Source organism: Pristis pectinata, chromosome 1 (genome assembly GCF_009764475.1).
Source record: "Pristis pectinata isolate sPriPec2 chromosome 1, sPriPec2.1.pri, whole genome shotgun sequence".
Taxonomy (NCBI): Eukaryota; Metazoa; Chordata; class Chondrichthyes; order Rhinopristiformes; family Pristidae; genus Pristis; species Pristis pectinata.
In genome coordinates, this window is record NC_067405.1 from 10,039,428 (window position 1) to 10,066,852 (window position 27,425).

General features: G+C 40.8%; 1 protein-coding gene across 7 annotated transcripts in view; it reads left to right on the top strand.

Annotated features, from left to right (window-relative positions):
* LOC127568244 (myc box-dependent-interacting protein 1) overlaps positions 1–27,425 on the top strand; it is a 124,181-nt gene that overhangs the window by 91,377 nt on the left and 5,379 nt on the right. For 3 of the 7 annotated variants that reach the window (XM_052011781.1, XM_052011775.1, XM_052011790.1), the window contains 7 exons: positions 2,255–2,383; positions 6,251–6,355; positions 8,017–8,040; positions 10,615–10,758; positions 22,090–22,161; positions 24,518–24,583; positions 25,879–25,989. In XM_052011781.1, coding sequence (XP_051867741.1) covers positions 2,255–2,383; positions 6,251–6,355; positions 8,017–8,040; positions 10,615–10,758; positions 22,090–22,161; positions 24,518–24,583; positions 25,879–25,989 — 651 coding nt within the window. The remainder of the gene's footprint in view (positions 1–2,254; positions 2,384–6,250; positions 6,356–8,016; positions 8,041–10,614; positions 10,759–22,089; positions 22,162–24,517; positions 24,584–25,878; positions 25,990–27,425) is intronic. The other 4 variants (XM_052011807.1, XM_052011816.1, XM_052011799.1 and 1 more) reach the window with 3 other exon arrangements.

Below are 27,425 nucleotides of genomic sequence, written 5' to 3' on the forward strand. Positions count from 1 at the left end.
TAGTTACCTTTACTCAGCTGCCATGAGTACTCGGTGCCAAGTGCCTACATCGTGTTTTCAGAAATTTGCAACAAAATGAACTCGATATTCCTTAAAACATAAAATGAAGATACAAGCCATTAAACTGTCTAAAGTGAAGGATATTTATTTCACCATGTGACAATCAACTCTGATCTTGTCCTATAGTGATTGCTGTAGCTGACAGGTCATGGTTGTGGTACTTGAGGCTGATACTGAACTAAATGATATTCATAAACTTCTGCTTGTTGATTGACCATGCTCTATGCATTGGAGCAAACATGGTTAACTCAGTAACAAAATCCTTCAATCTGGTTCTAGTTTCCAAATTTAAGGTCTGTTATAATTGGGTTTCGCATTTGACCTTTCAATGGCCCCTGCTGTCAGCAGTACGTTAATGCACAATGTGTTCTCACAACCTGTCACTTAATTTTGTGTGAAGTTCACAGCAAGATCAATTCCTGCATTCAAAAACACATTACAACGCCATGGATGCTGGCAAAGAATGAAAGCAATGTGGGTCAGGCAGCATCTGTGCAGAGCAGTGGTTAGCTTCAGATCAATGATTGGTATTGATTTATTATTGTCACCTGTACCACGGTACAGTGGAAAACTTATCTTGAGCGTTGTGACCTTTCAGAATAAAACAAACTTTCATTGCTGTGAAACCAACTCCTGTTTTTCTCCACAGATGCTGCCTGACCCACATTGCTTTAATTCCTTGCCAGCATCTATGGTGTTTTAATTGTATTTTTGAATGCAGGAATTGATTTTGCTGTGAACTTCATTCACTCAAAATTAAATGGCAAGTTGTGAGAAAACATTGTGCGTAAACTCACGGATAGCAGGGGCCTGAGCTGAGTATTTCCAGCATTTTGTAGTTTCTTCAGGTTGAGAAATCAATTTTTGTTTTGTCTGATCCCAGATTTAAAGTATGGAGTCTCTGCACAGGTTTCTGATTGTTCAGTTACAATATTTTTAAACCTCAGCAGTTTAAAATGTCAGGAAGAGGATGGCTCAGTGGGTTGCATTCTTGTTTAAGCCCATCTCCAGAATGATTTTTACTACAGTACAGTAATGGAAGTGTGGCTCTCCTAATCTGACAATTTACCCAGTTGCTGTTGCTTCAGTTGGCTGGAAAGTATACTGTGGTTTGTTGGGGATTTTGGTGACCTGAGTCCAACTGACATTTTTTATTAACCATTGCCATCAAAATCGACAGGTTAACTGCATGTTTAACTTGTTTGCTATTTACGCAATTCCTATAGATTAGTTGTAGAACTTTACATCTGCAGAATGTTTAAAACGGTTTTGTCAAGTGCAGTTATTTGATAAAGGGCTACTTATTTATGAACTATTGTCTATGTTGATACTAGGCTATTGGTGCAATATACACAGAATTTGCTAAGCAATTTTGTCCACTTTATCAAGTAACAAGTATTTCAAGAAAATCCCTGTATTCAGCTATTGTCAGTTTATTTTTCTAATGCTGTAATTTAGTGGTCTTTCTGTACACATCAGATAATTTGCATGAAGAATGAAGTTGCATGGAGGGTGCTATATACATCTGGTTACTACAAGTAAGCTGAAAGCCTAGTTCTCCCCACCCCCTCCACTACATTATCTGATGTAATACTGAATGAGCTGAAGTTTCCACCACCTAAATATTGAAGACTGAAGCTGCTGGTAGCTATTGGCTGACTCTCAAACCGTAGCCTACAAGGCTGGACCAGACTTGGAAGCTTTGGCCTGTTGACTCTGAGTTGGATTCCGACCATAAATTTGCAGCATCACCAACAATTGCCTATTTCCATCCCTAAATCTGCTCTGTTATCAAATCTGTTATGCTCTCGTGTCTTCACTCGCCTATCTTGGTCATTATAAGGCAGTCCTGGCTGTATCCACATCTTCCACTCTAAATTTTCATAATTCTGCTACCCATGTTCCAACTCTTGGTGACTTCACCATCGTCCCCTTTGCTGACTTAGTGCTCCAAATGAAGAATCACCACTGCTTCAATATCGGTGTGAGGCTGAGGTAGCATTTTTGCTCTACCTATTTGAAGAGATGCAAATCCCCCTCCTTTCCTTGTCGTCAACACTTTCTGACCCTTCCCAGTCAGCTGGTTCTGCTTTTCATAGTTACCATTGATTTGATCTCTGAAGTAATGTTTGTTTAATGTTCAGTTTATTGTCTCGTTGCTTTTGCTATTGATGTCTCTTCTGTACATGTGCAGCAAAAAAGAGGCCCTCCAGTGCCCCCACCACCAAAGGTCACACCATCCAAGGACATCAAGCAAGAAAATATCCTCAATCTGTTTGATGACAATTTCATCCCAGAGATAAGTGTGACTACACCTTCGCAGGTTAGCTACATCCACACTTACCCCAGTTCCATTGTGATCCACATCACCCTCTCCTTAACGCTGCTTACCTTCATTGACCTTTCTGTCTAATCTTCACCTAAAGGTGCATGAAGCATGACTTGTTAACAGCAGACTGTTTGTATTAAGCACCTAGTTACACAGTAATACCAGTCTCGTTTGTTCCAGTCAGACTTGGGCTGCCACCTTGTGTCATCTCATCTTAAGTTATGGATTTGTTTAAAAGGTTTCTATCAACCGAATGGCAGAGCAGGCTCAGACAAAATGGGCTGCTGCTGCTGCTCCTCCCGGTATATTTGCAGCAGACCCAAACAGTCATCGCAAAATGCAAGTATTGCAGCAGATTGGGTGGTGGGTCATGAGAGATCTTGCTGTTTGTATTGTTTAATGAGATGCCGATAATGCAGTGGCAGCCCTAGGTCTTGCAGAATGCTTGTCTTGTTTTTAGTTGTCTGCATGCATTTCTGATAGGGCTTTACCAGAGGTAACAAGATCAAATTAATAACCTTCGCTTCATATGTTTGCTTGCTCGGAATAGGCATTGCAAGCAAAATCTTGCAAATGTCTAAAGGCTGTTTTTGGGCAGCCTTTTCCTTGACTGTTAACAGTAGTCTGGTATCATAATGAATTCATCTTGAATAGATTTCAGCAACTGAATGGATCAACAATTTCCAAAAGATGGATGCAGAGACCCTATATGGTTAATTTTTTAATGTTTCATTGTATTGATTGGTTGTCTTTGGCAGTTTTACTTGATGCTCGGGTTTGAGGGAAATGTTTTGCAATAATGTCTGTAGAGTTTTTATTGGCAGTGGTTGCTCTCAGTTTTAGATTTTCATAATGCTCTCCATTTTAAGATCTGAGACCCTGTCAAACAGCACAGAAACAGGCCTTTCAGCCCACCCACATCCATGCCAGCCATCAAGTACCTATCTATATTAATCCCATTTTATCAGCACTTGGTCCATAACCACATATTCCAAGTGCTTGTCTTGATAGTTGAGTCTCTGCACCCACACCCTCTAAAGAAGTGTTTGAGATTCCATCCACCCTGAGTTGAATCTCCTCAGATCCCCTCTAAATCTCTTGCCCCTTTTCCTAAACCTATTCCTTCTAGTTTTCTATACTTGCTATGGGGCAAAGATTCCATCTATCTGATCTAGTGTCTCGTTATTGTGTATACCTCTCAAATCTCCCCTCTTTTCACTTGGGAAATACAGCCAAACCTTTGCAATCTCTCCATAAGGTGAAATATTTTATCCCAGGCAATATGGTGAATCTCCCTCTGATCCCTCTATTGCAGTCACATCATATACTTCCTACAGTTTTGCTGTAGAGCTGCACACCCCAGCTATTTCATTATGTTGTAGTATAACCACCCTGCTATATTGGTGCCCTGACGAATGAAGATAATCTCATGAAGGCATCTTGTTTATTGGTGTTGCCATTTTGGAGAATATTTGGGCTTGAATAAAAGTTCCTCTGTCACAGCAATGCCTTAGAATGGTGAGGTACAAAATATTAAAAATAGGAATTGGATACACTCTGGTCAGGTAGTCTTGAGAATGGTTTGAAAGATGTTGAGACACTACTGCGTATGGTTACAACACAAGCCAGCTCGAATGGGGATAGTCGGGTAATGTCAATTAAGCTTGTTGATCATGCTGCTGCTATTGAGATTTTTTTCTATTCAATTTGTCTGTCTTTAATTCTTCCTAGAGATGATCATACTTGTATTGGGAGCAGTTTTCTTCAGTTTGTTTTGACTCCATTTAGTCTGTTCACTAAATTTGCTGTTTGAGTCATGCCCTTTGTCTTCCCGCCACATCAGTTCTTTGACTATTGGCAAAATGAAATTCAGAAGAAATTTGGGCTAAATTACAGTACAAAAACAAATGCTATATTATAGATGTATGTCGGCATTGCAATTGTTTACAAAATAATTTGAAGTTCCAGTGGTACTGAGACATCCACTGGTATTATGGAGGTGTTGTCAAGGTACTAATTCTGATGGTTATGGAATGTGTGGGTTATGTGGAGAAATTCCTCTGCTAAACAAAGCTTCAACTAAACTCCTGAATTTTTCTATACTGGGTGCAAGTATTTTGAAGTATCGTGCAGGAAGGAAGGGTTGTTGACGTGAAGTTCTTTTGGGCGAACTGAGGTCTCATCAGTTTAATCTATTTTTGAGCAAGTGATTTATTCTGGGCATTTTTTTTTACTTTTTGCAATAGCCATCTCAGTAGGATTGACTAATAGCTGATTCATGTGGATGTTTTTCAGCTCTTGCTCCATTTGAATAAACAGGATGTTCATGTAATTGTCAGAAGTGGAATGACAAGCAGCCTTTGTCTTAAATCAGTTACTGCCCTTTACCCATTTCAAGAAAGAAAAATCTTGTGCATTTATCCAGCCAGTTAAGTGGAATGTGTTAAGTCATAAGATATAATTGAACATCCCTTGTATAGAGGTTGAATTGTTCACTTATTTGTCTGTTTTTAATCATTCACAATTGGGTATTTTGTATTGATTTTTAAATTACACAATGCATCAACTGTCCTTGTAACGATGGCAAATTAGTAATGACATTACACCTGCACATTTAGTCAAACAGTGCTGCCTGCATTTTTATTACTCTAGATTAAGTTACACCAGTCAGGTCACTGATCAAGTCCACAAAGATCATTGGTCTATCCAGAATACAGGTGACCCCTGTATCATGGCTGTTTAAGTAAAGGAAATTTACCCTTGCAGAATTCACAAATCTCTATCCCAAAAATTTGAGATGGAATAAGATTTGATCACGGAATTTGTGGGGAGAATAAGTAAATAACTTTTTCAACTTGTTTCTTGATGCATGCATAGATGATAGGGCTTTGTTATGGAAAATCGTGCTTTATGGGCTATTTTCTAGGAAAGTCCCTCCACTTCTGTAACATGGGGTTGCTTGCCTCTGGAAAGCTGAATTCTTTAAATGCAATATTGATGTTATAAAATGTTTCCAATAGTATGCTACAACTGTTTTTAAAAAAGGGCTTGCAGTGATTTCTGGTAACTGTTCATGCAAACCCTATCCATGAAGATACTACTTCAATCTCCTCTCCTATTCCTTAGCCTTGAGACCCTGGAGCATCAAATGGGTCCTGTCAATACCTTCAGTGGTCCAAGGTGTCAGTTATTTCCCCCTACCCATTTAGAAAGAGGATACCTTTATTAGTCAATGTACATTGAAATATCGTGAGTGTTCTGAGGGCAGCCTGCAAGTGTTGCCACGCTTCTGGTGCCAACATGACATGCCCACAACTTCCTAACCCGTACGTCTTTGGAATGTGGAAGGAAACCAGAGCACCCGGAGGAAACCCACGCAGACACGAGGAGAATGTACAAACACCTTGCATAGTGGCTGGAATGGAACCCAGGTCATTGTGCTGTAATAGTGTTATGCTAACTGCTACACTACCATGCCTGCCCATACTACCAGTAGGATCTTTTCTCCTCTTTGTAGATCAACAAGGAAATTGCATGTGAATGGGTTCCATTAAATGCAGTTCGAGGGGCTAATGTATATTTTATTGAGGTTTATTTTTAAAAGGTATTCAACATGAGGCTTCAAGATTTGAGCATGAAGGTCAAGACTGAACTATTAACATCAAATTAAATTTGGACCAAGTTCTTCAAAGTTACATTTGTTGTTCATTTTCCTCTGGTATAAATCCTGTTTATCTGCTCCATAATGTGCCTCTCTATGTTCTTTCAGTTGCTCGTGCTTCAATGTATTGAGACTTGTGGCAAATGAGTAAACTGCTTTCTCTTGTTCTTCCCTCCCTTGTGCACTCCCCTCCTGCCTAGTTTGAGGCTCCTGGGCCTCTGCAGGATGAAGGAAGCCTATTGGACTTTGACCCTCTGAAGCCAGAATCTAATACAGTAGTGAGAGCGGCTTCTCCAGTCTCACAGGTTTGTTTAGCTCGGCCTTTCCTCTTGGTTAATGACCAAATGATTCAAGGCATTTCTATTGGTCTCATGTAAGAATTACTTGTTGGCTGGACCAGGCTATCATATCCTGGGGGAGGAGTGGTGAGGAAATGATCACTTCGTCATTTTGATTTCCCAGAAATTTCCACTTGAAGGAGCTGCATCCGTGTATGGTCTGATACTAAGTGCTCAAAGATTAATCTGTGGATTATTACAATAAAATGCAAGATTTTTTGAAATCATTAACGGAACCGCATTGTGGGCTGAGGCTATGTTCTGACCAGCTGTGATTGTCACTTTTCTGAGTTAAGTTGCATCTTTGCTAATGAGCTTCATAGTCTAGCTGGAGATTTTGACAAGGGTCCTGGTGAAATGGCACTTGGAAATGTATTAAACCAGAATGTTCAAATTAAATTGAGGTGTTAGAATATCCTGTGAGCTTCTAAGTATCTTTTCTAGATGCTAAACAGATAATCAAATTTTTATATTCTGGTGAGACATTTAAAGGTTTGCCTCTGTCACAAGATCCTTCAGCATTTTTTTTGACTTGTAGAAGTTTCCCCACCAACCTGCTCTTGGTTGTTAATGCTTTAACCAGCACTTAGAGGTTTGGTTAATGGTCTGTTCGGGATTGAAAATGGCCACCATCTTGAGCTATTGCTGGGGCTGTCAGTCTTGCATCCAGTTATTCCCCTCACTGCTGGCCAGGTTATTCATTTCCCTAATTGCATACTGAGATGCAAATATCTGTATTCCTTGAGTTGACCTATAATAGGTGGGTTTGATTGCTTCCAAACATTCTGCATACGGAATCTCAATGGATTGAGGCCATTCAGCCTATCTACTCTTCTCCTTTGCCCTATCTGGTGCACAGCTGTCTGTGGTGGCACAAATGCAAGCTGACAATGTCTTCCCTGCAGCTGAAGGCAGACCTGTGATGGCTGTTTCTGGTAGCCCACAGAATTAAAGCTAAGAAAACATTGTGATACTGTTTATCATTCCATTAAGAACCTTGCTGACTAAATCAAAGGTTGGCATGCAGAGCTTAGTCTTGGCTCTTCAGGTCAGCCATGTGGAGTCATGAAGCCTTTGTGGCGAGCCCAGTACATGGGCCCTCGTCTGTGCCCTCAAGCTCCCTTTCCTTGCTCAGTTTGCCTATCAATCAAATTTCCTCTTGCATCTGCTTTTGCAGGTGTTGTTTCACTTGACCTGTTCTTCAATCAGGAGTGAAGTGGCTAATTGAAAGCCTGCCATATGGTGATTTTTTTTTAAAATCTGATCTCCCTTGATGGCCCTAACATTATCCTGGTAGTTGGAGCAAGCTATTGTATCCTGCAGAAAATTGTACAGGGATGTATTTAGCACATTGATTCTGAAGAGCAATCTCATTTTTCCCCTCCATTCCAGGCTTTTCCCATAGCCTTGCACAATTTTTCTCTTTAGTGTTGGATGAATAAATACACCTGAGAGTGAGGATAAGAATTTGATTTGTTGACAGTGGTGGAAAAAGTTTGCCAGCTATCCACAGCACCAGGTTTTAATAACTAACATTGTCATTTGAAATATTCCACTAAGGTGAAAAAGGTATTTGCGTAAAGTGCCTTCTCAATTCACATGTTTTGTTTTTTTATTCAACATGCTAGACTTTACCTTGGGATTTGTGGGAGGTAAGCAATATAAATAGTTACTCTTAAAACACCAGCATGCACAAGACTTTTTGTCTGCTTGATGCCCACGTCTTTAATTTGCTTAGTTTTTAGATTCACTGCTTTTGAGCAGCACCTGTCACTTCAGCTTTGGAGAGGTTAAGTGCTACCCTTGTCCATTGTTCTCCTTTGTGTAAAGTTTCTGTATCCCTCCTTTTCCAGCTAGAATCCTGAGCTCGTACACCATGCTTTGCATTAAAGCTAAGTCTCGCGTACATTAGTCAATGTTATCCCTGTTTGTCTTGTCTGTGTTTGTGTATTTGAAATTCCTTTGCTATTCAATTTGCAACGTGGGGATTGTCTCCTTGGAGTAAAATGTTGTTGTTGAATTATGGACAGCTTTTTTGCTTCAGTATCAGGCAAAATTAAGTAGCTGACTGAAGATTCCTGGCTCTACAATTTGGGACTTGAGATGAGAACCTCTTTTGGATTTGCTTTAGGAACCATGTTGGGAAACGTAATCTTTGAATGATGCATTTGTTTTAAAAATGCACATGGGGATTCCTTCATTTATCACAACATTATTGTATGATTCTGGAGATGACACTTAAAACAGTTCCTTGGAGCTTCTGTGAACAACCTGGGTACTTGTAAGTTGTGGCTTCACTGCTAGTGTTGCACAGTATCTGCTGCAGAAAATCTAATTGGATATCCGCTTATTGGTTGTAACTGGTTTGTAGTTTAATTAGATGTATTGCTGTCTTTTTTTTGAAGATGTCATTTAAATTTAGTATAAATGCAAATCTTAACACTTGTCATAAGTCACAAAGCTGTCTCATGTTAGTTGCATTGTTTAAACTGTCACCTTGTGTAACTGAGTGAAATAGGATCTCTCAAACAGAATACATCGGTTTATCAGAATGCGGCACCCATTGCATGCATGAACTGCTTCAAAATTGATGCAACTATAACCTGATGTGCATTGTTCCATAATGGGACAAAGTTTAGTAGATTCCTCATAACAGCAAATTTAAAATAACAGCCTCTTGTGTGAACTAACAAATTCTAAAGGGTTAGTACTTTGTACCCTGCTCCTACAAATGACTTGGGCAAGGTCCCCCACAGCTTAGCCTATGCACGTGAACCTGTCCCCTGCTTACAGCTAAACCAAATTCAAAAAGTGAACTACCCTTTGGGGTTCAGTTACAATTGAAATCATTTACTGTTTGCAATGGGAATCAAGTTTTAATGCCTTTAGGCTTGGTTCAGATAACCAGTGCAGCCCATAAATTAAATGCAGATGAGTCATTCCAGTCCCATTGATGTTTAATTAGCAAATCATTGGGTGTGATACTAGAAAAGGCATTTCATCCATGTAGAATGGAGAGACAACAAATTCTGCAGATGCTGGAATCTGGAGCAATACACTAAAAGTGCTGGAGGAACTCAGCAGGTCAGGCAGCATCCATGGGGCAAGAGTCATGCATTTCGGGTCACTTAATTAGAAAGTAAACATGTTTTAAGATGCACAGGTGGGGGATGGATAATATCTGTGGGTGCAGGCCAAAATTGTAATTAAGGTAATATTTAGAAGCAAAAACTAGCAGTCTTCCAGTGGTCAAAAGGGACTATTTTCCACTCCCAACCTCCTCCCTTGCCCCCCTCAAATTTTGCTTTTCTATCTCCAATTTCACAGCAATTTGCCATATTCTAACTGCCAGCAGTTTGACATGTAGCTGGGAGTTAAAATACCTCTCCTTTACTCTTCCTGCCATCCAACAGTCTTTAGAGCAGAAGCAATTGCATTTCTTCCAATACAATGCATTGCATTTGATCCTCAATGTGGTGGTCTCTAAATTGAGATACCAAACATGATTGGGTGACTGCTTGGCAGAACACCTTCCAGTCAACCTATTATGACACTGTTTCCAGTCACTTTAATTCCCTGTCCCACTCCGCTTTGACACATTTATGGCCTCTGCAATGCTCCATTGATGTCTAACAAGCTTAAACTGCTCACTTTACTATCAGAGGAAGTTGCAGCCCTGAATCTTTTAATATTACCCTGATTTTTAACGCCACAGGCCTCTGCCTCCCCCCACTCCCCATTCACTCTGCCCTCCATCTTGTTTCCTCACCACCTGTTCTGATGAATACTTGAGCTGAAATATTGACTGTTTCTCTTCACACATGCTCCTTGTTTCTGGAATTTTTGTATTTGACTCCTGATGCCTGTTTCTCCCATTTAATGCGATCGTGGCTGATGTATGACTCTATATTTTCGTGCACAAAATGTTGGAGGAACTCGGGTTGGGCAGCATCTATGGAGGGAAATGAACAGTCAACGTTTCGGGCCGAGGCCCTTCATCAGGTAGTTGATTGCCAAGAGCCAGATATAATTTGTTCAAAACTTGCAGTCAAGATCTTGAATAGGGAATGAGACTAGAAAGTATACTTATTGGAGCAGTTTGTTAATTGGACTCTTGTCTTTAGAGGTAAGTCCTGCTGCTCTTCGATTCTGTGCGTCTCTTGACTTTATGCCTGTTGTTTTACTGAGCTTCTTTATCCTATTTTTCTCCTTGCTGCATTGTACAGCCTGAAGGGAATGCACCTAACAGCATGTCTATGGACCACTCTCCAAACTTGGCTATTGGGGATGGTTTTAGTCAGAGCACTTTTGCAGTGGACTGGTCAGCCCAGCCCATTCTGCTTGAAGAGAAGGGAACTGTTGCTGCTGAAGTAAGTGTGAACAGTTGGCTGTATGGGTGAAGATGTGCATGCAATTTCCAATACTGTCAACTTGCTGCAAATGAACTACTTTGGCATGAGTGGGTACAATTTTAAAAAGTGGAAGTGTACATTATCTGCAGTGTCTTATGTTTTAATCCTGTATTTCTTATGGCAAGAGACCATTCAGCCCTTTGAGTCTATTCAGCCTCTTGGGACCAATATAATATCTGCCATTTCCCTGCGATCAACTTTGCCTGTCCATTGTTTGCCCCTGCCCCCATTCTCTTGCCACCCACCTGTATTAGGGGCAAATATACAGTTAGCCAACTAACCTAACATCTGATGTGCCTTCGGGAAAACTCAGCACTGGGAGGAAGGGACATGTTTACAGAAAATGTGCAAACCTCGCAGCACTGGAGTTGGGATTGAGCCTGGGTTGCTGTAACTGTGACAGCTGCAGCACCAATGTTCTGCCACAACTGAATTTTGTGAAAAGGCTTTTTTCAGTGCTCCCATTTTCCTATTGAAAATGTTCTCAGTCTTAATACTCAGATTTTCTAGGACAAACATGAAGGGTTTGCATGTGAATGGATGTTGAGTGTGCCAACTTCATGTTACAATAAGCACTTGCTGCTGTACTTGAGACCAAGGTATTGCTATTGGGCGAGTAATCCAGAAGCCTGGATCAGTGATCTGAGGACTAGAGTTTAAATCCCTCTGATATTTGAAGACACTTGGCTAACTAAATAAACTTCCAGGATAAAAGGTTGCTGCAAGTAATAAAGATAATTAAACAATTGGATAGTTTAAAATAAAATCTGACTGCTGTTCTTCAGGATTGAGTCATAAAACCAGACTGATCTAAATTCACAATCCACAATTTGGCTGAATCTTAATTGCCCCTGGGAATGCCCCAGCAAGCCACTTGGCTCAATGACATGTAGGAACCACCAATGACCACAGCATCTTGTGGAAAGAAATGGTCTGTATTTTTTCCAGCAGTATCTTTTGGAACCTCAAAATCAAAATTGGGTGCAATTCTAGAGATCGTATTTAAGTTCACTGGATGCATATATTGCAAACTATTTGATTAGCATTTTGGATTTTTCATTTTGCTACCCAGTTGCTTCAATTTTCTTGTGTACCCATAAAACATTTTGGATGTGAAGGCTGCAATTTGTATGACGTTTTGGTAACTTGATGGAAATTTTTGTTTGCCCGTAAACATGCTTCATTTACACTCTTGCATGTTCATTTTGTTCCCTTTTTGAAGTTGGGTTCCTGGCGGTTTAAAAGGTATTTAGCTCATTATGCATTCCAAAATTTTCATTGACTGTAAAGCACTTGGCGCATCATGAAAGGTTCGAATAAATGAGTCTCACTTGCAGTGGGGAAAAATAAGATTATCCCCCTCTGCAAATTTAATGACTGGTGAAAATTTATGAAAGTAAATCAAATCCTTCTGATTTAAACTAAGGTAGAAGGCTGCCCAAATAAATCTGTGCCACTGTACCCAAGCTTAAGTAAATTTAGAACAAAAAATCAAACATTAGTCATTTTTAACACAGTATTGCCTCTGGACTGATTAACCCCTCCTGCCACTTGACTTGTACAGGTGCCCTCATTTATCTGTCGGCAATCCAGCTGAGAACTCAAGGCAAGGGTATCACTATTGTGCACTGCTATACCAACTAACAGTATGATTGTCAAGCCTGTCAAAGATGCCACAGCAGAATGGCGCAGGTAGTAAGGCAGTAGCTCTATCAACCTAGATTCAATCCTGTCCTCTGCTGTTTGTGCGGAGCGTGTGTTCTCCCCTGGGTACACAGATTTTCTCTCCCAGCCCAGAGATATCATTGATGGGTTAATTGCCCCCAGTGAGTGGTAGAATTTAGGACAGTTGATGGGAATGTGGGGTGAACAAAATGATGAATATGTGCTTGATAATCAGTGAGCCGAAATGCTTGTTTCTGTGCTGCATGACTCTGGATACAAGCTTTCATGTGCATTGTGGCCCTCTGCAGTGAGTCGACTGGGCCTGGGAACTCTCTCCATGTAGGGTGCAGTCTAGAATGAATCAATAAAATATGAACACTGCAGGCTGTTTTGCAAGGACCTGATGCTCAACTTTTCCAAAGAATCATGGTTTAATGTCTCTATTTGAGGTTGGTAAGGGAGGCCAAACTACACACTTTAAAAACTAAGTCTGGCAATAACAAATCTGGAACAGATTGATTACCATCTTGAAGAGTTTAATTGAGGAGCTTTTGGGTGGATGGTGAAGAGTAAAATGTTTCCATTTGTGGGGAAAGTCAGTAACTAGAGGGCATCAACTTGACACAAATGAGGAGGGGTTAGAATCTTTTCCTGTAATATAATCTGGAATGCACTATTCAAAAGTAGTTGAAGCGGTTTCATTTGTGCCTTTCAAAAGGAAATTGGGTCTGTACAAGGAAAGAAATTTGCAAGGCTGATAAAAGACCAGGAAAACTGGAAGTCTAACAATGGACTAACTGGAAGTCTCTAACAATCTATATTGCACACAGATTGAAGAATGTATTGGTGAGACCCTCTTGGAGCTGGCTGTGCTTGATGCATCTCCTCAGACTATCAATAATGCATTGCCAGTATTTCAGTGTCCTAAAATTGCACCTTAAAGGCACAGCTCCGATGCTGTAATGGAAAAGGCTGCGTACTGATGAAGTAACAGGATCAGTGTTCAGAGGTCTGAACAATGAAATGTAGACTGAGTTTTTGACATTTAGGGAATTGGTTTGGTAAAACTAGTCTGTCTTTAGCATGATTTCAAGAGCAGAAATCCTTGCCTCTGTTTGAATTTCAAATCGCCTAACCAGTCCACTTCTCAGCCAGAGAGTAGATGTCACCTGAAGATTTCATCCTGAAAATTTTTTAGTCCAAAATAAACTTTATTACTAATAAAAGACAAACTATATACAATTATAAAACAGTGCAAGCCTTTACATTCTTGTACAGATCATTCGTGTTAGCTTTTTATATATTTAAAAAAAACAGCACCGATTTGTTGAAATAGAAAGTAATAGTTTGACCAGGGTCTCAATTGTCACAACATCAGGCGTAACTAGCCATTATCCTATTTGGTCTTAGTTATGGTGACCATGAAACTTGTATCATCATCTGATTCACTAACATCCTTCCCTGAATCTGCAGTCCTTGCTTAGTGACTTCAGATCCATAGTGTGGTTGACATTTATCTGCTCTCTGAACTGGCCCAGCAAATTATTGAGCAGCCAGTAAGGAAGGAGAATAAATGCTGTTTGAGGTAGTGACAACCATATTTTGAATAATTTAACAATACAATGCATGGATTTTAAACTTTCCTATCAGGACCCAAAAGCTGTGCTTGATGTCTTCTCAAAACAAAACTTATATTCAATGACTGTTCCTCAAACTTGTTCTGGGTCATAAATTACTGGTTCCTTCAACTTTTCAGTGATTTAATTATTACTGTGCTAACAATGCAATCTGTTATCAAACATTTCCAAATAGATGTCCAAAATTGAGGAATATGGTAGAAAGTGCCACAGTGGTAAAAGATGGCCAAGATCTTAAATGAAGGAAGTGGCTATTTGATGCCTGCACTATCACTGCTTATTTTTAGAGGTTCTCAGCTTCTTTTAAAATTGTTGGGGAATCTGTTTAGGATTATATATAGCATCTGTGTGCCCACTGACAATGTGTGCACGTGTTCTTGTGCACACCTCTTTCCTTATTTGCTGCTCCTTTGAACTATTACCTGGACATTTCATTTCTGACTGTTGGCAGTGGACCACTTCATCTCCACCCCCTCCTGAGCTGACGTTGCTCCCTACCAGTTACCTTCCCTTTCCACATCACCCTTTTCCCAGGCCAACCAAAGCAGTGATATCACTCCCAACTGCCAAGCAAGAGAAGTGTGGTCCCATGCACCGGTCCCAAGTATCCCTCCAGTGGGTGGGCCTTGCTACTCTAGATGGTAGTGGCCATATGAGGCAGGCAATGACCCCACCCTCATTCTCTGGCAAATCCCAGGGACCCACCAAAATGTGATGTAAAATATTGCCGTCCTAATGGCTGGATTCCAAATGTGTTCATGTCATATTGGAAGCACTTTATCAACAAAGCAGTCTTTTTACCCAGACCTACAACATTTGACGGCAGTTTGTAATCTCAAAGACAGTGGTAGCTAGGGTTCTTCTGTAGTAGTGATCCTGCAGTACTGAGGTAACACCCTTCCGTATCCTAGTTTGCTGTTGAGTGAATTGAAATTAGATGAGATTTCTTTATTAGTCACATGTACATCAAAACACAGTGAAATGCATCTTTTACAGTGTTCTGGGGGCAGCCCGCAAGTGTTGCCATGCTTCCGGTGCTAACGTAGCATGCCCGCAACTTCTAACCTGTACGTCTTTTGGAATGTGGGAGGAGACCTACGCAGACACTGGGAGAACTCCTTACAGACAGTGGCTGGAATTGAGCCTGGGTTGCTGGCACTGTAATAGCATTAGACTAACCGCTACACTACTGTGCTGAAATTGACATGGAAATTACATTTCTAGCAGGCATCTCAATCAAGTTTTCCCTGCTGATCTCCCCCCCCCCCGCCCCAAATAAAATCAAGCTAAGTTGCAATCATGTACTGGTACTGGCTGACTTTTGTGCAAACATCTCCTCCTTCACTGTCCTTCAAACATACCCATTTATGAGATCTGAATGATGGGCTAAATGGCTCTGTTGCATCTCTACAAGGTCCTGACAGTTCTGCGATAGTACTATGTGAAAGTGAATTTCTTGTATGCTATTATGCTTCATGATTGGGCTGATTCCAGTTACAGCTGGAAAAGGATAAGTTTCTGTAATACAAGTTGTGGATCAGTGGTTATTGCTATTGCTGAGTCAGGATCATGTGCTTGAATCCCACTCCAGAGACTTCAGCACAAACATCCAAGCTGACAACAGCGCAGCGTCTGTTTTTTGGTCAGATGTGCTGTTTTACAGATGTTAAGCTGAAGCTTCATCTGTTCTCAGACATGTTTCCATGCTATTCTCCTGAAGAGTTATGCAATCAAAAAAAACTGCATTTGCTGTTAATATAACATCACACAACATCTGTGGAAAGATGCTGAGTTAACGTTTAGGGTCTGAGACACATCATCAGAAAAGCTATGCTGCCTTGTCTAGGCCAATATTGGTCCCTTAAACCACAATGCAGTTGGTCATTATCACCTTCCTGTTTGTGGAAACTTGTGACCATGCTTCCTATGTGACTGTGCTTCAAAATATGTCATAATTTTTGCCCTTTTTCTGAAACGTGCAAGAGACTTTAAAACTTCAACTTTGTTTGAAACTTTTTTGATAGTTTTCTCCGAGCAGTAATTGGTCTGCATTTTAATCTGCATTTGTTTATAACTTTGCATTCACAGGTGTGTTTTTGGCCATTGTCATAATAACTAATGTTTATTCAACATGTTAAACTGAGTTCTGTAATCCCAAAAGATTTGCATTGCCAGTAATTGTCCTTGAAACTTTTTTTTGCGGTACTGATCATAATCAATGCTCCTTGCAAGATGGTTAGGTTGAGTAGGAAGAGTAAGAGTGGTGGTAGGTTTGTGATTGCCACTGCTTTGTCTCAGTAGCCTTGCTGATCCTTGGCATAATGTCAAAATCAGTTTAGTGCTGGATCTGTTCTCCATAGTGTGAATCATTCTTGGAGAGAAAAGTGCAGATGCTGGAATCTAGAGCAACAAACAATCTGCTGGTGGAACTCAGTGGGTCTAGCACTAGCAATGCTGCTCAACTTGAGTTCCTCCAGCAGATTGTGTGTGAATCATTGCTAGTTATTCTGCTACTCGCTCAACAGAGCCATCTAGAGGCTGAGAGCACAGTTCAAAAATAACAAGCATGATAATATGCAACCAGGGCAACACATTGCAGTGTACCTTTGCCTGGTATTTGTGTTGGATCCAGCTCTGCCAAAGTTGAGGTCTTTAAATTGTGAGTAAATAATAATGGCTTTATTTGCTCTACATTGTAATATTTAAACAAGATGTTTGTACTAAATGCATTCATCAGTTTCTGTTGCAACACACCAGTTTGCTCACATGTTGGCCATGCTTGCGCCCTTGCTGCCATGATCACATTTCTATCTTGGTCATTCTGGCAACATCTAGCGTCATTGCCTTTAAACGTACTCTGAGGCAACATCTTGGCTGCTTGCCTGATCTGACCTCCAAACACCAGTCCATTGCACCTGCTGCACATTTATCCTCCAGAGTAAGATTGACGCATGGAATGCAGACTGGAGGTTAGGTGGTGCGCATTCCCTACCAACCCCCACTCGAGTCTCCAAACTCGAAAGCAAACTTTCATCTGTGATCAGGGATGGATTTTGCACACACTCCATTTACTTCCCCAATGGGCTTCAATATCTGCCTGAACTTTCAGGGGGAAAGGGAAAATCTCATCAATTGGTTTATGTGATTTGTGCTGCCAGCCATTACTTTGAGCCAGGTGAGCTAGTTTCTGGTCAAGGATTGATTTTTTTTGTGTGCAAAATATTTTACAAACCATCTGCTGCATAACCTGCAATTCTGCATAAGGGGCTGGACATGAATGTGCCTGTTTGCAAATATTCTGGGAAATGAGGTGTGGACTTGTTTTTTAACTGGATATCATTGGATGTGTAAATATTCCAGATTGCTATCCTTTAGAGGAATGTTATGTGCTGGATGGAAATTTTAATCTACTAGTACTAGGATGCATAAACAATCAACTGGATAGAGCAATATGGATATTCCAAGTCTCGGCATATGTTACGATGTACATATATATTTTTTAAAAACTGATTCACTGAAGTGCTCAAGATTGCAAATGAATTTGCAAAGGCAATACTTGGAATGGGAATGTACTGGATTACACTGAGAAAGTTTAACAATGAAGGAAAAGGAGTAGACCTCTGAGCCTTTGTCTGCCATTTACTAGGATAGAGGTGTTGGCCTGAGTGGATATTGGCATGGGTTTGTTCTGCTAGTGGATTGAGGATTTTGTGGGGACAGCACTGGGACTGAATCTCCAGGACTTCGCCTGTCCTAAGTTGTGCATACTGCTTACTTTCCATGATCTCTGTCCTGAGTAATGATGAGTTCCTTTACTGTTGAAGTGGCACATCCAGGCAAGTGGAGAATATTCCAAGTGATACTGACTTGTACCTTGTAGGTTGTTGGAATGGATTTGGAGTTGGAAGGTGAGCTTGAAGTTCTGGAAGACTGGAGGGTAGCTAATGTTGTCCTGTTATTTAAGAAGAGTAACAAAAACAAGCCAGGGAACTATGGGCTGGTGTGTTTGACATCAGTGGCGGGTAGGTTACTCGAGGGGATTCTGAGGGATAGAATCTTTCAACTTTTGGACAGACAAGGTCAAATTGGGGATAGCACAGTTTTGTGCGTGGGGAAAGTGTCTGATAAATCTGAGCTTTTCAAAGAGGTAGTCAAGAGAATAGATGAGGACACTGTCTGTGTGGACTTTAGCGAGGCCTTTGACAAGGCCCTGCATGGCAGGTTAGTCTGGAAGGTTGGATTGCATGGGATCCTGGGCGAGCTAATTGGATTCATAATTGGCTTGATAGTGGGATGTAGAATAATGGTCAAAAGTTGTTTCTCAGACTGGAGGCCTGTCGCTTGTGGTTTGCACAGGGATTGGTGCTAGGACCTTTCCAATTTATATAAATTGGATGTACAAGGCATGGTTAGTAAGTTTGAAGATGATACTAAATTAGGAGGTATTGTAGATGAAGGTTATCAAAAATTACAGGGGATCTTGATTGGCCTACTTGCTTAGCCTAGGATTAGCAAATGGCTTTCAATTCAGATTAGTGCAGAGTGTTGCATTTGGGAAAGTCAGATCAGGGTAGGACTTGTACAGTGAATGGTAGGGCCCTGGGAAATTATGAAACAGGGACCTAGGAGTGTGGGTACATAGTTTGCTGAAAGCACCATCACAGGTAGATGGTGAAGGTGTTGGGCACTCTGGCCTTCATCACTTGGCATTGAGTATAGGACTTGGTGTGTTTGTGTTGAGGCTGCACCTGGGGTATTGTGTACAGTTTTGGTTTCCCTGTTATAGGAAAGACATTATTAAACTGGAAAGAGTGCAGAGAAGATTTACGAGGATGCTGCCAGGACTTGAGGGCCTGAGTTATAGGGAGAGGTTGGGCAGGCTGGGACGTTATTCCTTGGAATGTAGGAGAATGAAGGGTGATCTTAGAGGTGGATAAAATCATGAGGGACTTGGGGTGAATGCACATGATCCCCCCCCCCCCCCCCCGGGAAAAGGAGTTTAAAACTAGAGGGCATTGGTTTAAGGTGAGAGGTGAAAGATTTAAAAGGGACCTGCGGGGCAGCAACTTCATGCAGAGGGTGGTGTGTATATTGAATGAGCTGCCAGTGGTTGAGGTAGGTGTAGTAACAATATTCAAAAGACATTCAGATAATACATGGATAGGAAGGGTATAGAGGGATATGCCCCAAATGTGGCAAATGGGGTAAGTTTGGTGGGCAGCATGGTCAGAAGGGCTGAGTAGGGCCAAAAGGACTGTTTGTGCTGATACTCCAACTTGTTGCAGAATACCAGCCTTGGTCTAGACCTGCACTGACTAGAATGAATTGAGGTTTTGTTTGTGCTTACCATTCCCATGCCCTGATGCACCCCTGGATATTCAATAGCATTGAATATGCTATCAATATTGGATGGGATGAACAAATTCTTTGGCATTGTTCATTATCAGTCACTAGAGTGCCAATTAACATTCAAGGAGCAGCCCAAAGCTGATGTTTTTTGTCTTGCTGTGGTTCAACACTCACCACTTGGGCTGAAGTTGCAAATGCAACTGAACACTGCGATAATTGAACATCCTTATATCTCGCCTGATGTCATGAGAGCCTAGGCCACTGAAGCATGGTTGGGCCTAAGATGCTGGCTGAGATCATTAATGCACTGCAAAGACAAACAGTCTTTTCTGACTCCAGCCAATGTGTTTTTTAACTTCAATTCCTATTGACTTTAAATTTTACCAAGGGTCCCCTCAGTCAAGTTCAGTCCAGAACAGTGCAGCACAGGAACAGGCCCTTCAGCACACAATGTCTGCCTTGAACATGATTCTGAAATAAACTAAATCTTTTGCCTATACATGATCCATTTCCCTCCATTCTGTCCAACGGTCTCTTAATGCCACTATTGTATCTGCTTTCACCACAACCCCTAGCAACCCAAAAAAAACTTGCCCTGAACATCACACTGATCTTGCTATCCTCCATGTCCTTCTCTTTGAATACTGGCACAAAGCACTCATTTAGTACCTCATCCACATCCTCTGATTCCAAGCATAAATTTCCTCCTTTATCCTTGAGTGGTCCTATCCTCTACCTAGTTTTAATGCAAGTATAAAATAACCGGATATTAAGGTTGGTCATTTCTGTTTAACTTTTGGAATTCGTTGTCATACAACTGTGGATGAGTAGAATCTGGCGTTGATTTAGTCATGGCAGAATTCATGGAGCATAACTGCTTTGTGATAGTACTGTTGATAACTTCCTTTACTTTGGGTGTGGACTGATTGGTATACCATGTGACCATATCTTGCGTTTTAGCCGAAGGACAGAAATGCTTCAAAGGTAAAAAAAAAACAATCTGACTAAATACAAGCCCTGCCCTCCTTCCTGGCACTGTACATTTGTAAATGAACCCAAAAAGAAGACTGGTATCAGACTTCACAAGACAGGTTTGAGCATGCTATGGAAAATCCAGTTTGTAGTGTTATAATTGCATTTTAATCAATTTGCATTTTTGGCTGGCAACCTCATGGATGACAATTTTCTACAGGCTGTTATTTTTAATCATGCAAAATAAGACAGCTCCTCCATTCCACAATATCCTACATTTTAATGCTCTAATCAACATTCCAAGTGTTTGACTATACCTGAATGGTAAAGGTTTTAAATTTTGGCTGCATATATGATTGCATAATGCCTATCCTTGTTTCCCTTAAACTGGTTGCTTAGTTCCTCTTCCCTTTTGTTCTCCTTTCCTCCTCACTCCCCTTCCTTCCCCATCCTGCATATTTATTTTAATCTGAGTTCTCTATCTCCAAGTTACCATTGTTCTTGTCTAATGTTTTAGAAAGCATTCTTCAAACATTTTTAGTATTACGGAATATTAATGCCCAGAGTTCTATTTTGCAAAGATCCTTTTGAGTGGATCTTAAGGGATGTTTCTTTTATTACTTTTCAAAACACCTAAAACCTTTTTTTTGTGATGGAGTTGCCTCTCCACATCTTTCCTAGTGAGCAGAACTTATTGACTACTGAGGCCCTGCCCTGTTTGAAACCCTGATGGCTCCAATCCAGTTTTGCTTCCTTTCAGACTTTCTCCTATCAAAATCTGAGGCTATTTTTAATTTTAAATCTGAGTTTGAGGAACTTAAATAGTTTAGTAGTTCTAATCATTTTGCTGAGAAAAGTAAAACTAACCCTAACTTGATCCCCACCCTAAGACTCAAATTCTCCAATGTGATGCTCCAATGCAGTTTCTGACTGGTGTAGGATTGCAGAGAACACTCAGTATACTGCTGAGGAATTCAAGCAAGACCAGGCTCTGCTACTGGCCTCTATAGTAGAATGGCAGTATTTATCATTTAGTAAGTTGCAGACCAGAGCAGGAACATGACTAAACACCTGCAGTTCATAATTGCTGGCCACAGCCTGTGATTTAGCCAATGATTTCGTAGATCCTCCCATTAGCAAGAGAAACCAAACCTAATGCATGTAATTTCCAAAAAATACTAAAGGAAATTTGGTAGTTTATTCTTGCAGAGTATTGCTGTGAATACAATAGATACCTCTAATGAGAAGTTATTCGAGAGAAATAATTGTCAGGATCTGTTGACGGAATTGAGTATATGGAATATCAACAAGTGGCTTATGGGCTGAATAGTCTGTGCTGTATATTCAATACAGAATGATCTTATCCAGTGTCACAAGAGAAGTCTTTGGGTACTTGCCATTTGTTTCTGACCACTTCCATCTTGTCCTTATAAAGGGAATTTTTGTTAAGTGCATGAATGTGTATTGCTGTGTCTGGGGAAAACAAATGCAAAATCTTCTCGGGTGAAGGGAATGTGACTCTTATAATAACCCTTGATATATAGAACTGGCATCCAGTTTATGTACTGGATGTGATTTTGGAGTGCAGGGGAGACTTCAATGTCATTTCTGGCCATGATGCAGTTCTGATTTTCAGTTGAACAAATTATTTTTAATTCTCTTGCAGACAGTGGAAGAAGCGAATGTCAACAGTGAAGTTGCAGAGAAAGGAGCGGAAATCAGCGCTGGATCTGTTGCTGTAGGAGCCTGAGATTTTTGATTTATGTACTCTTACTGTGAACCCCATGGATCTTCATCTTGTTATTTTACTTTGTTTTCTATAAATGGTGTTTCTCCATTATGGGGATTAAAAAATGCCGATTATCTGTGTGTGCTCCCCATAGAAGGACATTTGGTAATTGACCTACTAGCTCTCTGGTCATCCTTGTGCATTTCTGAGTTAACTTGAAATTTATCCAGATCCTTGGAAAACTGACAACACCTGTGGCTTGTATTGAACACTTTTTGGCTTCCTGTTAAGTAGTATTATTATACATCTGATTGGAGCCTCAGATTGAAATACACTGTAGGTCCTGAGGTGATGGGCAGTGGCAAACACAGGAACAGATCATGTGATCGTTCTGTGGAGAATGTTGCTGAACGTTAGCTTTTGAGAATGATGCTTCAACTGGTTCCACCTCCATCTAATTACAAGACTTGTTAATTCTTTGGTGCCATGAACTATCAAGGGTAGGAGGTAGCCATGGATGGCCAGTGTTTTAAAAATGCTGAGTTACCAAAGAAAGTTTCTTCCTGTCCCTCCCATTTTAATGGTAGTGATTGATATGTGATTGGTTTGGGTGCCAGATGACAAAACAGGATCCTGCAGTAGGAGGCCATTTTGCCAAATGCACCCAAGCCAAGGATTTGAAAGACTTGCTGGATGTCCTTTAAACACATTTTCCCAGATGTATTTGCTGGGCAAGAGTGAAAGAATGTAGTTGCAAATCCAGTCATTTGAGATCTGGAAATTTCTAAAACTTAGTCATGCAGCACCACATCTATTCTGACCAACGAGTAACTGTGGGTACTGATCTCTGTAGCCTTGTATGCCTTGGCATTCAAGTGCTCTAGATATTAAATGTATCAACATTGAAGTGTGCTCCAGATTTTAGGCCCCCTCTGGGTGAATGTTTTTCTTAAATCATAAAACCTCTTGCCCTGAACCTGTGCCCTCCAGTTTTTTTGACAACTCTGCTCTAGGTGAAAGGTTTCCAACACTGTATCTTTGACTCTCATAATTTTGTATGCCCCTATCAGGCCCACCTCCTCTGCAGTTCCAAAGAAAACAGGCTCTCCTTAACTCAAACACCCCATCCTAGCCTTTTTTTGCACACACTCCAGTGCAATCATGTTCTTGTAGTGCGGTGACTAGATCGGCATACAACACTCCAGCTGGGGCCTAACTGTTTTATAAAATTGCACCAAAACCTCCCTCTGATTTTTAAGAAGTGTAGGACTGCTGTATGCAAGGAACATTCCAGCGGCCCTTGCTACAACACCTGCTAAAAGCAGAAGTGAGATAAATGGGGGGTGGGATTGTACTGTGGTTACTATCCAGAGGCTTGTACTATTGTGAAGACATGAGCTTGAATTCCACCTCAGCAGCTTGTGAATTTAAATTCCATTAATTAAATATGCAATTATTAGGTTTTAATGAGGACTTGCTGGAGAAGGAAGTCCGCCATTCCTATCCCCTCTGGCCTATCTGTAATTCCAAATATAAAACAAGTGGTTAATTTTTAATTTCCCTTCAAAATGACCTAGCAAATTGGGATGAACAGTAAGCTTTGCCTTGGTAGCAATGTTCATGGAATGAGTGAAATTTAGTAACTTGTTTCCAGCAATTCCTACCTTTTTATAAAAAATCAAGTTGGTCTGGCAGTGACTGCGTAAAGGAACTTTTAATTTTTCCATGCAGAGAACAGTTTGCATGAAAGTCAAATGGATGGCTGATGACCCAAAGCACTTTTGTTTTTCTCTGCAGACACTGCCTGACCTACTGAGAATTTCTTGTTTGTTACTTTGGGTTTCAGTTAGTTGAAGTATGTTTTGCACCTTATTTGTCTCTCAATGAAACAAATATTCGACAGCACATGGAAGCTTCCTGCTCCCTGAGGAACAGGTGTTTGACATTCTGATGTTCCTTTGAGAGCCAGCAAGGTGTCATTTTAGTTGTGCATTTGAAAGGTGGCACCTGACTGCAGTGCTCCCCTGGTGCTGTTTTGGGGCATCAGCCTAGCTTACTTTCCTTTCTTGGAAGGAGATTTTCTGCCTGCAATCAACTTGTCTTCCAGATGCCTCCCTCTCCCTCTGCTGACTCTCGTTTGAAGATCTTGAGGCTGACATCCCAGTATCATGAATGATAATGAAGTCTGTGACCTCCTGATTGCATCTCTATATCTGTTATGAAATTTTGACAATATATGTAGAGATACAGCAGTGAAGAGTGACCAAGACACACTCTTCACAATCAGAGTTAACAGCATGTTTATAAATTAGGGATTTGTAGCATCGTTTAGTGGTTTGCTTTTCTAATTTGTTTTTTCTTTCAGTTGGAGGTAGAAGCTGAACCAAAGAATGAAGTTGTGGAAAATGAAACTGAAGCTCAAACTGCAACGGTGATGCCTTGTTTTACTTGCACAATGAGTCTAGGAACAGGCCATTAAAGCCTCAGTTACTTTGCGGCTGATCCTGTAGCTTTATCCCTTTGCTTGAGGGTAGTGGAGCAGTTTCCTTCCTGGGCAATGGGTAGCTTGAGCATTTCAATCATTTTTGTTTCTTGCTCCAATCATTTGGCCTTCTCTTCCAAGCAGATTATCTTGTTTGCTTATGCAGTTGAGCAGCTATATTGGATTTTGGTGATTAATTGCACGTTGTTACTTTTTTCTTGCTCACCAGTCAATGCGCAGAGTAGAAAACCTAAGAAATTCTGGGAAGATGAAACTAATCTGGTGTTCCTCTTTTCCTAATGGTAGTGATTGGTATCATGAAATTTGTTGCTGCATGGTTTTCTGGGTAGCCCTTCCAATGCTGGTATAAATGTAGGGAATTGTATGTCCCCTGTGCAAACTGTACTTGGTCCTACCATTGGCTCTTGATCCCAAATGTCTTTTTTCTAAAACAACATCTTAAGGATCCTGTTGGTTCCCAAACCTCCATGACACTGAAATTGATGCCTTTTATGATTCTGAATCTTTATCCCTCTCTATCTGCCCTTCATTTGTAACTCTGCCTTTTATGGTCTGGGTCTTGTGCTTGGAACTCCCTTCACATCAAGATGTTCCTAAGTTTTAAGGCTACAATTAAGTATCCAGGTGTTTGGATTGCAAGGGATGGCAGAGTTTAGAGGAAAGAAAGAGGGAGGGAATGTTGGGGGGAAGAACTTCCTTTTTTTTTAGTCTTCCGCCTCAAAGAGCTTAACGACCCATTTTCTGAAGTCATTCCTTTATTGTAGCCCAGTGCTCACCAACCTACTTTGACTAGTATAGTAATGCCTTTGCTTCAAAAAATTTTTATCCTTGTATTTGTTCCCTCCATTGAACTCTGCCCTCATCTTTCTGAAACTATTATAACCCTGAATCTCTGAACTGTCCCTCCATTGCTTGGTGTTGATGGCTGTGACTTGAGTTGCCTGTGCCTAGAACTCTGGGATTCCTTCCTTAACTCCCATCTCACTTTTAAGATTGTTTAAAACCTACCTGTAACTAAGCAGTATTTGCCTTGCCTGATCCAGTATCTTGGATCTTGGTGTCATGTTCTGTTTAGTGCTGCTGTGAAGCACCTAGATGTTTAATTAAACATGATAAGTTAGCACTTAAGCACTATACAAGTGCATATTAATTTTGTCTATTAACACTTGAATGTCAGTGTTATTGTGATTTAGAAAATATTAAAAGCTGCCTTTTTGTTTAAGACTATCATCCCAAATGTGGTAATAGAGACTTCAGCAGAGTCTACCAATGGTGCTCTGTATGACACCGTCCCTGCAGAGGAGAGTGAACTGCCACCAGGATTTCAGTTTAAGGTGGGTGAGGGGTTCATTAATTTACTCAACAAATTTATTAATTCATTTGTCAGAATCATCTGGCCATTGCTGGTATGACCAGCATTTGCCTATGCCTAACTGGCCTCTAAGGTAGTGGTGAGCCACCAAACTTGTATGAACTGTTGAAGGTATTTCCTCAGTGTTCATGTTTAACCCAGCAACTGAAGGAATCTCTATTTCCTGCTAAGGATGGTGTGCAACTTAAAGGAAACATGAAGTGATGCTCCCATGCCCCAGCTCTCCTTTGGTAATAGAGGTTGATTTTGGGAACTGTTGTTGGAGTAGTCCAATGAGTAACTGCTGTGCTAGTGGAGGAGGAAATTAATATTAATGGTGGTGCATGAGTTAATAGTTGAGCCACATGAGAACTGTTCGAGCTGTACACATTGAGGCGAGTGCCATCCTATTCCTGGTACTGCTTCCACCATCTACAAGATGCAAGTCAGGAGTCAGCATGGACAGTTGGGCCAAAGGGCCTGTTTCCATGTTCTATGACTATGGTGGAAAGACTTGGTCTCAACCGATCCATTCCAACCAAGATGCCTATCCAAGCTCGTCCCATCTGCCTGTGCTTGGCCTATATCTCTCTGAACCTTTCCTATCTGTGTACCTCTCCAAGTGTTGTTTAAATGTTGTTGTATCTGTCTCAACCACTCCTTTGGAGCTCATTCTGCATACGTACTACCCTCTGTAAACAGTTGCTCCTCAAGTTCTTATGAAATATTTCCCCTCACCTTTAAATCTATGCCCTCTAGTTCTTGATTCCCCGACCCTGGGGGGGAAAAAGACAGTGCACTCATCCTATCTATGCTCCTCATAATTTTATGCACCTCAAAGCAGCCCAGTCTTCTGCACCCACATACTGGGCTCTGCTATCATTGTTCCTGTGGCCTCTACCTCCTGATTTCTGCCCCCATTTGTGACTAGATATGTTAGGGCTGTGGAGCTTTAATCTGATTCATTGTCATTGGATCAGTTAGCTGCTTTGCTGTGGACTCTGCAGTCCTGTAGAGCTTCACCACGTTGACACCCTATTTTTAGGAGTACCTGCGGCATCTCTTTCTGCATTCTGCCTATTGAACAAGTTTGATCCCATGGCTTGAATGTAACGGCAGTGATACACTGGTCTGAGGTTACAGATTATGGTGGTGTATGGTGCTACAGGTGACAACCTGCAATGCGTCATGGTTCATTTCAAAAATAACTCTAGCAACCTAAGAAAGATTTCCTTGCTCGTTGGAATTTTCCACTGCAAGAGTTTGATAGCTTAATAGTTGTAGTACTAGATCTCGAGGCCTGAACTGATCTGCAGATGGTTGTTCCAATCCCATCTTTGGTACTGAAGAACTTAAACTCTATCCATTAAATAAATCTAAAAAGCTAGACTTGGTAATAACCATAAATGCTAATGAGGT